The 11,278-nt window shown below is 45.2% G+C and overlaps 1 protein-coding gene across 4 annotated transcripts in view; it reads right to left on the minus strand.

Moving 5' to 3' along the window:
* The window catches only part of TLE1 (TLE family member 1, transcriptional corepressor), an 85,599-nt gene that overhangs the window by 17,108 nt on the left and 57,213 nt on the right, over positions 1-11,278 (minus strand). For all 4 annotated transcript variants that reach the window (XM_008142044.3, XM_008142042.2, XM_028146269.2 and 1 more), the window contains exons 10-14: positions 9,417-9,470; positions 8,772-8,924; positions 7,239-7,383; positions 6,155-6,345; positions 4,787-4,863 (exon numbers count right to left, since the gene is read on the minus strand). In XM_008142044.3, the coding sequence (XP_008140266.1) occupies positions 4,787-4,863; positions 6,155-6,345; positions 7,239-7,383; positions 8,772-8,924; positions 9,417-9,470 (620 nt within the window). The remainder of the gene's footprint in view (positions 1-4,786; positions 4,864-6,154; positions 6,346-7,238; positions 7,384-8,771; positions 8,925-9,416; positions 9,471-11,278) is intronic.

An 11,278-nucleotide genomic window follows, 5' to 3' on the forward strand; every position in this document is an offset into this window, starting at 1 on the left:
GTTTCCCATAGTCCTGGGCTCATCTCCCACTAGTCAATGCAACAAATAGTTGTTTACTGGGATGCTCCAGGGACAAAGGGACTTCATAAGCTTCCATTCTCATGGGGAAGTAGAAGATACAAATGACATGTGGACATCAGTTTACTCGAGGCCAAAGTGTGAAAAAGCGGCATGAGATGTTACAAGGTGCCACTGGAGAGAGATCATACATGGGAAGTCATCAGCAAGGCTTTGTGAAGAAGGCAGCAACTGAAGCGGTCTTTGAACAGAAAATGCTTCCACAGGAAGAGGAGAAGACTGATGAGAAGGTAAGCTGCTCAGGATAGAAGGAGGAACCTTCAGGAAAAAAACTGGATATCCCATCTGGCCTGAGCACAAGATGCAAACAGACATGAGGCTGGAGTGATGGTACCGAGGGCCCTTGAATGCCACATGGGGAGCTTATATGCAACTTTTGAAGACCTCCGAGCAAGAAATGGATCAGATCAGATAAATACTTTAGAAGGGGGAAAACTCATCTAGGATCCTATTGACAAAAGTGAGCATAAAATAAGTAAGAATTTTAACAAATAAAATATTGAGTAAAATGAGAGTTAAATAAGGAAGAATCAAAGGCTAAGTTTGGGCCCAGATATCAGAGAGAATGGGGAATATGCCTTTAACAAAGCTATAGAAGTTAGAACAGTGTGGGAGAGGGAAAATAACCATGTTAATTGCATAACCCTATCGAGATCTTAGATGACTTTAGCACCAAAAACAAGTACAGGATAGTGGCGACATGAGTCATCTTGCGCTCGTCCAATTTGATAAAAAGAATGTAAGGCCACAGGACCTTTTGCATATGCTGGTTCCTCCCGCTAGAGGTTATGCCCTGCCCCTAGGAGGTTAATGCAGCTCAGAAAACACTACTGAGAATCCTTCTTTGACCCTCCCCATGGATGGGATCAGCCCGTCACATGCTTTCACAGAAGAGTTCCTCTGTCATAGCTCCTATCTCAATTATAATTAGGCATTCGTTTTTTGCAATGATTTGATTAATGTTGTCTCTCCATCAGTAGGCTGTGAGCTCCCAATAGGGTCCCCTATGCCTATGCAGCAAGTCTCGATGAAATCTGTGGAAGAGAGAACAGGAGGGAGGTAACTGTCTAGATCTCGGTGAGCAGATGGTGCAGGAACCTGAATCACATCCTACAAGATAGGGCTGATGCAGGGACACGTTCAGCCAGAAGAGACGCCTCGTGGCAGATGGTGGTCTCCAAACATATCTGAAGAGCTGTCGTGAGGATGATGGATGAGCGGCACACTATGTGGTCTCAGGGGGAAGGAGAGAACCAGGATTGATGGGTAAAGGTTCCAGGGAGACAGATCTCAGCTCAAGGGCTGGAAGAGTTTTCACACAGCTGGAGAAAACGGATTGCTCCAAGCAGCAGCAAGTCCCCTTCACTAGATACGCTTGGTCAGAGGTGCATAGCCACTTGGTGAGGCTATCGCAGAAGGCGAGCCACAGATGAGCATTCACACCAGAGGCATCTTAAAGTCCCTGCAGTCCCCACTGGACTCTCCTAGAGGCAGTCATCCATTTGCTCCCTGTGCTGGCAGCTTATCTCACGCTTTCCTCAACAGCCCACCCGCTCTGTCCCTTTCCAGGGGGCTATTCCTTCTGCACATGCGTCAGCCTTCAGTGTGACCACCACACCTCAGGAAGCCCTGCCCTTCCTAACTGGTCATTCTTCAAATGTCCGCCTATAACCCACTGCTGTCCTCACAGCACTCATCACCGACCACACACACAGCTAAAGCATGCGTTGTTCCTTCAATGTCTCCACTACATCAATAGGCCCCCAGGCGGGGAAAGCAAACATTCTCTTGCCTGAAGCATGCCCACAGTCCAGCACAAAGCCTGCCATACAGTTCTTGCTCAAACATCCATGAATAACCACCCAAATATTTCGACTGGTGTTTCTCAGAGAGACCCTTGCAAAGCTTTTACCACTTTCTTCACCCAACTCTGGACTTACTGGTTTGTCTCCCTTTCTCTTAAGTGTCTCAGCCCAGTGCTGGTCTAAGTGTGGTCTGCAGACCTTTGCTATTGTCAACTCACTGAGAAACGTTTATACAACAGTCAGTTCATGACTCTTATACTACAAAACTGGGATCCTTTGTGTCGTCCCCTATACGTCTGTGTTGTATGTAACAAGAGTGTCAATGTGTCAAACTAGGAAAAGACTGGTCCGTGATCACAGCCGGTAGAGAGGCAGTCTCGGGCAGCATTACTTTACTAACTGGTAAGAAGTTACTAATTCATGGATTGATATGGGCATAAGGCTGTACAGCCCAGATCCTCTTGACAATGGGGGAGTTCATTTTGCTCTCTGATATTAACTCCATCTTGCTCACATGATACGCATGCCTCAAACTTGAAAGATAATCCTAAAAAATAGATTTTAATTGTTTTAGACAGCAAGGACCGTTCTGATCCAAAGACCAACACCAGTGGCCATTTGACCCAGGGGAGAAAAGCACTCTCCTATGTGAGAGTCTCACAGTGTTGTCACTGTGCCACTGTCCTTCTCTCTGGGCACCTCATAGCCTGTTTACACCGCTGTAAACAAAAACCCAAAGTGCTCACAATCCTCGCACATGAATATTTTGGCTCTAATAAGCATGACACCAGTATTGTTCACTGAAGGTTTAATCTTTGTGTCTAATCACGTTATTGACATACACAATACTATATACAAACACACACAACACTGTATACAAACACACACATGCACAAATACTGGGAACTGGGTGTCCGTTAACCATCCCCTGCACACCAGCCTTGGAGACCAGCACTGTAGTTCAGACCTCTGCCCACCTTCCCCTCAACTTCCTCACATATCACATTCAAGGTGGGATCTTGGCAGGGGGGCACATCTCCTACCAATGACTCTTAAAACTGGCTTTCCTTAATGGTTGGTTGAACTTAGCTTTATGTGCCCATTCTTTTCCCAAAGATCCACCAATGACTATGAATTATTGCCTTTTATCACAACACTAGTAGCCCGCGCACGAATCCATGAGCCAGTCGCTCTCTGCGGGGCCTGGCCACTCCGCACCTGCTGCCCAGAGGCTCTCCACAGCCCAGAGGCCCATCTGTGTCCTGGCCTGGCCAGAAGCCCATCCGCGGCCGGGTGCGGAACGCTTGCCTCGTTGCTGGGTCAATGAAGCAAGCATTCCACCAGGCCGCTCACACTGCCTGCTCTCAGCAGCCGCCCCCCGCAGGACTGGGGGACTCTGGCGGGGCTGAGAGGACTGGGCACCGCCATCTTTGTGATGGAGTGATGGTTAATTTGCATATTGCCCTTTTATTAGATAGGATTACTTGTTTTCCCTTTATCCACTCACCAGACAATAGGACATCCAACAGCTACCCTGCCAGCAAACACATATAAGAAAAGCCCATCCTGCACACAGGGCCACACACCCAAGAAAACACACAAGGTAGTAGCTAATGGGTATGTAATCGGAAGGAATCTACCAGCTAAGGAAGCATCTGCAACACTGTCCCACTCCCCAGTCCCACTCTTCCCTGGGCCTAAGATGCCACCTTAAATTCTTAGCACCTCTATTAGTTCCTAGTGTAGAGAAAAGCCTAATGTCATCATTAATCAAATTACTATGAGACAGATACTATAATGCATGAAAAGTGAACAACAGGAATCTGCTTTCCTAAAAGCAGGTGATGGGAATAAAGAATTCCATTTTATCTCATGCTCCCGGTTTAGGTGAAACAAGGCTCCAATCAAAATCACACAAGGATGACCACGTTGTTGAATGGACCACTCAAAATAATGCAATAATAATGTTTGCTTTCCACTTTATGTGTCCTTTGCAAACACACAAAAGTAGAATGTAACAAAAATAAACTGAAGGCCTATGACATGTACCTTTATTGAGAAAAATCAACAAAACTGGAACAGGCTTTTCTGCCATCTTCTATCCCAGAGAAAGGCAGAGTACTTGCTAGGAAGTAAGACATATTTCAATTAAGCTTTAAAAAAAAAAATTGAGAACTTGAGGAATTCTTGGAAATCACATTTCTAATTACTAACTATGGAAAGCAAGTAATTTCATGTGACGCTGGAGGAATAACCACCAGGGTTTTTCAAATTCTGAATGCTCTTTTGCCCTTTAACCTATCTGTCTTGCTTCCCCACATAGGCACTCTGCTCTTATAATTCTGAACCTCTCAGAGTATGGCATTCAGCAAAACTTTACTTGGGGGTCAACCTCGGATGTTGGCATCCGACAGAACATACTCTCTTTTCAAACTCTTGTTTCTACCAAAATAGGGAGCAGGTAGCACTGAGCTGGGTAAAGAGACAACATGTTTAAAATTTCTGAGATTTCAAGAGTTCATTATAGGTTACTGCCCACCACACAGTCCTGTTGAAAGTCCCCCGCAGCTACCCTCTAACCACATGGCAAAGCAGAGCAGCTTTCTGCCGAAAGGTCAAGGGAGGAGGGCCACCCACCCCGGTCCTTGCAGTGCTCCTCACCCTGTCTCCAACAGTTTCTCTCCAGAAATAATGGAATGCATGAGCTCACCCGCCGTGAGAAGACAGAGGCATGACACCTACAGGGTGCCTATTTATAGAAAGTGTTAACACTCCTCAGGAAAAGACACTAGAAATCTCCTTGGAAACACCCAGGCCTGTGCTCCCTTTGGAATTCTGGTCTGATAATACCCATGACTAAGCAACCGCCTTGAAAATAAAACTGAGAAGTTGGAGGTACTTACGGTTTCCCCCCGGGGATTCCTGCCAGGTTGGGAGGGATCGTAGGTACTCGCATGTGAGGGGGAGGATCAAACCCAACCTGGAAACAAAAGAAGGCATCGCAGACTCAGTTTCTACAGGGCAGGCACTTGGTGAGCATCACTACAGATGTCTCACTTGAAACTCAGGTCCCCAAAGCAGCTTAAACAGGAACAGTGGCACAGGCTAGCAATACCCAGAGGAAATACATCATAGGAGAAGTAATACAACCAACTCTAAATACTACAAGACACACTTCCTTCTGAGGAGGTGGAATGGAGAGGGATCTCTTGTGCACTGAGCCAGCCTCCCATGGCCAATACGGGTCTGCCTGGTCCTGGCGGTACACAGCGCAGCTTGTTGTCTCAGTCAGCATTTCTCAACCTTGACACTATCGATGTTTTAGGCCAGACAGTTCTCTGTTGGGGGCTGTCCGGGAGAAGGCAGGATGTTTAGCAGCATCACTGGATGCTATCCTCTAAGTGCCAGTCACACACCCCAGTTGAGATAATCAGAGTATCTTCAGACATTACCGAATGACCCTGGGAGGCAAAATCGCCCCCAGTTTCATACCACTGATCTAAGTTAATCCTTAAGGACTCATACACGATTTTGTGCACCTTAATCGCAGTACCTAGTCCCTCAGCTGCCCACTTGGCTTTAAACTATCCTGTCCTCCACTGCACTGCTCTTCCGGCAAGTGAAACATAAGGGAAGAACCAACAAATGAGAAATGCACATGACATACTGCAAACAACCAAGAGGAAATATTTTCTATTTGCTATGGGTTATAAACTATCCCCTTGTCCTGAAGCAGTCAAGGGCTCCACATTCGATTTTCCCTTCCTTTGCAGTTTTGTATCTCCCTGGTCAAAAATGAGGCCAGAGAGACAGCGCCCCATGGTTCCCGTCCCTGTTTGTGTTTCTGCCTGTTGCACTGAGGTCACTCCTTACACCGAAGCCATTCTATTGGGTTTAAAGAATAATATAGGCATGGAAAGAGAAAGTTATGGCTTCTCAAATATTTTTTCCTAAGAATTAAAGAGGAAAGAAAACGAATGAAAAGGCTTCTGTGAGCTACTTAAGTCATTTCATCGCCTTCCAAAAAAAAAAAAAAAAACCACTTAGGTGGGAGAAAACCAGATGTCCCCTGAACCGCTAAAGGAGCTCCTAAACACTGCCTTTTTCATCCACACAGAGAGTAAAGCAAAAAACGTCTGGCCGTCACTAAATGGAGCGGCATGTGGATGAAAGCGAACAAGGAGAAGGCAGGCACAGCGAGGACACGGGGTCTTTGTTTCTGCTTTGTGGGAGCTGCCACCTGGACCCACCATGCTCCCAAGGTCACCTACCATGGGAGAGCGCCCATAGGCCACCACAGCGGCAGCAGCAGCCGCCGCACTCATCTGCGGAGACATGTTGTGCAGGCTGGCGTAGGCGGCACCGGGGCTGGTCAGCTCACCGTTCATGCCCGCGTGGGGCACCATCCCGAATGGGGCGGGGTATGGGCCGGGCACTGCCAAGGGCGTCCTCAGGCCAGCCGCTGCAAGGAAGCACAAGCCACACGTGACTCAACTGGCAGCTCAGGTCCAGCCTGGCTGGCCATTCAGGGAGAGCTTTTAGTGTTATTCTTTAGGGAGAAGGAAAAGGGGGACGGAAAGAAGGGTGACTGTGGGATGGTGAATCAACTCCAAATCGTACACAGGATCCCTTCTTCCCCAGAGCTGAATTCATCTGGAAAGAACAGACCCCAGGGGAAGCACTGCCCACACATTTCCTCCTGAGTAGCACTGGGAAACCAGGGGGAATTAGCAGCATCCCTGCACCCAATTCACACAAGGCAAACTGAGGCAAAAACCTGGTCCTGGATTTATGTAAACCAAAGCATGGATTTAGAAGATATATTCTGGGGCCTCTTGTCCTTTGAGCCTTTCCAGTGAGGAAGATCAAGTTGAAGGTTATGAGTTTATTCACAGGCTGGAGTCTCATTGAAATTCTCCAGATTTCTACTGAAAGAGAGATCCCGGATTCCTGATGGACCCGCAGAAAACCGGCCAATTGAAGTAAGCAAGGAGCACACTTAGGCTGGCCAGACGGGCCATTTTGGTCAATATTAGCGAACTCAAGACACACAATAATAGTTTGGGAAGGAGCTTACATTTGGAATAATTATCAGAAACTTTACTGAAGTCCCTAGGACTTGTATTATTTGGAAATAAAAGTCAAATGTAAACAGCTAGAAATAGGAAGGGTGAAGCTGCTGAAACCCAAGGATGAACATCTGCTTCTTATCAGGGCTTTTCTGAGATAGGAAGGAGGGAGGTGGGCAGTAACTACATTTTGTTCCTGGGGAAACTGCGTCACAACAGGAACAGATGACGAATCAAGCTGGGGAAGGACAAACAAAACAAAGCACAAGAAGAGGCGATGCCCTACCCGCCTGGTTAACGAGGGGGTCCATGGCTGGAGGCTTGCCGAGGCCGGGACGGAGGCCTGGAGTGGCACTGGTGCCCGGTGTGGGCATGTCGCTCCGAGGCGTCGGTGTGCTGGATTTCAGAACAGGCGTGCTGGCTTTTTCATGCTAGTATCATTAAACAAATTAAATGAGTATTATTTTTAATCCAAGCCCTATTACACAATTTATCACAACAGCAGCTGGAACACTGGGCACCTTCTAGCTACTCCCTCAGCCAATTTTCATAAATCCACACAATGTTGACAGCATTAACTTGTGAGCGAGAAATGTTGACCTTTCCTCTTCCTGCCAGAATTAAAACCCTAGCGAAAGACACAGAACATGATCACACTTCTTCCTCCGCAGGTTGTTATTTTACGAAGTATTTTTCCATCAGGCTTGTGGACTTTGGATCGAGGCCAAGTCAGAAGGATGACCATTCAGAGGAAAGCTCCTGGTCACTCAGAAAAAAATGCCAGGTCACCAAGAATGCTAGAGGGAAGACCCCTCTTCCGATCTTGCCTTTCGTGGCAGTGGGAGTGAGGCTAATGGTGAGACACAGCAGGGCCGTTGATTTTATGAGATGCAAACCAGCATCTCAGAGGCAAAAGCCCTAGACTAGTCCCATTGCTGTGTTTGAGAGATATGCCTAAAATGAAGAGATGGTGCTCTGGACTTAAGCATCACGGCCTGCTTGCCTATGTAACCCATGTGGACCATTAGTGCAGGCGTCAAGGCAGCTACAGGGTGACAGAGTATCTTCTTTTGCCTCTCAATTTTTCATGTCCTTTAAATTCATCTGAGCAGCTCTGTGGCACAGTAGCAAAGAACATGTGCTAGAGAGAGACCCCAGCTCTGTCTGGCTTTGGATCTGATGGGCTTTATAAATTGGCAAGTGCCTCAGGCTTCTTTCCCCATCAGAGAAATGGCTTGAGAAATGACACTGTAAGGATTTACTGTAGTCGGTTATGGCTCAACTAGAGTGAGTTAAGAGATGACGCACTCTACAGTGTTTGCTGTCGACTGAAAGCAAGAATGGGCTCTGCTGCAGTCCCCTCCCCCCGCCAGCTCCAGCTTCCCCCCAGTGCTGCCTGGTGTGAACCACCAAACTGACTAGCAGCCCAATCACAACATGCCCCCACCGCATGGTTCCATCTGAAACCAGATAAAAATGGACAGCTGAAGAAAATGAGGACTTCTCAGGACCTAGGAGGTCTGAATTATTTGCTAACTGGGAAGTTTCAGAGAGCCTGTGCTAGGAGCATATCCCCCAAATAAGAAGGCAAGGAACATAGAATTGTATTTCTCTCTAATTACGGCCCAAAAGAGACAACTGAGAGGGGAAGAGCAACACTGTATGGTAACAAAGAACAGAAGAGTACGTGTCACTTTTAAACACTTAAAAATACAATTCTCAATCAGTAAAAACTCCGCATTTCAAATACTTTAGGGTCCCCCAGTTCACAAAGAAAACTAAACTGCTAAAGAGGCAAGTGAGAGTTCTTATTACCTACCAAGCTCATTTCTTTGGATTTCAAAGAAGCAGAACTTCCCGAAGAGGCGGTGGATGCTGGGCTGCTGGAAGCATCTTTCTTTAGCAGGCGGTTTTTGTCGATCCCATTTTCCCGGGGTGAGTGGGTGGGGCTTGCTCTCGGAGAAGCAGGGTCCTTAACAAGCATAAGCAAAGCTTCCATGATTTTGCTTACAATGGACAGATCTTTCCCTTACACACTCTTATTCCCACACTAATCCTCTAAAGTAAAGGAAATGCTGAAGGTCTAGATTTAGGGGACTCGAGGATATGCGCACCAACACTGTTCTCCTTAAAAGGATGGTGTCTGCAAATATACCCAATTAGACACCATAAAGAAGAAAAAAATCTGGGAACAACCATATTCCTCCTCATGCTCAAATACTTTGCCCAGAGGGCACAGGAAGAAAATGAGCACCAGGGACCCAACTTAGGGATTCAGAATGATTAGGGAAACATTTATTTTAAAGGAAACAGAAGTTCGGGTCAGATAGAGCATGACTGCTCCATCCATGAACAACCATTAAGTTCTCTATGGATAAAGGTGCAAGAAACCAAAACACTGTGGCTCCACTTCTTTTTCTCACAAGTCACTCGGAACATAAAGTTTGATAAAGAGTGTAGTTACCTCATTAGACACATCCACAACTAAATTGTCATCGCTTTTGTCACCATCACTGTCCTAGGAAAAAAAAAAAGTTTTAATTCCATTTATTAAAGGTTTGAAGCCCAGTTAAATTTCTATAGTTCTTGATATCAGGCAGACTAAAGAAAAAAAAACATCTGGAATGTGCCTATGGGCTCCCTTAGAGATCACCAGCCCTAGTAATGAATCCGCCTTCTCCCCTTATCGGACCTGAGGCTACACAAAGCCTCAGGCGGGATTTCTGTTGCAATAGCATACCAGTTACATAATCACAGCCTGCATATGAGGTGTGGCACATAGTACGGGCTTGATAAATGTTTTCAACCTGAATTGCCCTTATAATCTGAAATCCGCATTATATCAGGTCTTTTCTCATTGAATTTTAAATTATGAACACAATTCATGTCACTGCTTTAATGAGCATCACCTTGAAGACAGCCAACAAATCTAACGTTCACAAATAATTGATTATAAAGACAAACTTAAACCATGTTCCCATGGGGTGACTCATTACTACAAAAAATATAAAGCAAGCAAAAAACTAAAAACAATAAAGGTAGTTATTGGCTGGAATAACAATAATCTTAAGAATATGAACATGAAATGACCTCATGTTAAGAATAACCCTCTTTAGCAACCAGCATAAAATATTTTTGGAGAGATAGAAGGAAGACAGGATGGCAATAATGGAGGGCACCAGCATCCTGCAGTAGGGCTTTCATCGTCTCTTCATAAAGCCATAGTTTGATAATCAGAGGAAACTCCAAGGTTGCACTGAGTTTGGAAAGGCTTCAGAAAAGCTGTCCAATGTAAGGATCACTCTTCAAGTTTGAGGCAGGCTGAAAAAGGCAGCTTACTTTCCTAGTCGAAAAGCCTGACGTCCTTTGGTGCAAAGTAATACAGCGAGCATACAGAAAAAGTAGGCTATCACAACAGGCCCTAATTCCCAAAAAGAAGTAGGCCTGTAGTTTATGACCTAAACAGTCCTTTTCCTGATGTCACTGTCAATTGAGAATTCACAAATAATGTTTGAGAAATATTAGTACAGTGCAAATACTACCCACATTGGCCTTCTGTGGGACACAAGTCCAGGCTGGAAAGTTACCCTCAGCTTTAAAGTCAGGTCTTAAATGTTTTCTATAACCATACCTAGAGCATTACGTGCGGGAGACCTAATTTACTTTCTTCAATAATGTGTTACTTGAGACACTGTTATAAAAGCACCATGAAATTCACCAATAACAACATAAAATTACCACCAATGAGGAAGCCTAGGCAATTCAAAATGGTCCATTGAAAGAAATACTTTCAGGTAATAAAAGAAAAAATTAATACTAAAGAAGACTTGCATTTGCTTAGTAAAGCACACAGAAAAGCTTAAATATTTCCAGGTGTACAGAACCCAAAGCTAGAGTGGTGATAAAATAGAAGCTGAAAGTGTTTCCCTTTTAGGAAAAAAATAAATTTATAGAAATGGTTAATGCAACTCAACTGGCAAAAAGTAGCCAACAATTAACTTATTATAACAGATCTTTGAAGTGAGTCCTTAAGTTTTCTGTAATTTAAATCTTAGCTTTGTATCGACCCTTCTGCCAATATAAACCTTCACAGTACAGTATTCCTGTGATGGGTCCTGAGGCCTTTGTCCCAGATTCTTCAACATCGCTTCAAAACACCCTCAAACACCTATGCAATTAGCCATACACGCATGTTACAAAACAGTCATGCAGAGCTATGGGTTGCAGCTCACTCACTATTAAATAACTTAACATACATAAGTAGAACAACCTGAAAGTGTATCGGCAAATTTCCAAATTTCTGCATATCATGGACCTTCTCACTAG

The sequence above is a fragment of the Eptesicus fuscus genome, chromosome 15 (genome assembly GCF_027574615.1).
Source record: "Eptesicus fuscus isolate TK198812 chromosome 15, DD_ASM_mEF_20220401, whole genome shotgun sequence".
Taxonomy (NCBI): domain Eukaryota; kingdom Metazoa; phylum Chordata; class Mammalia; order Chiroptera; family Vespertilionidae; genus Eptesicus; species Eptesicus fuscus.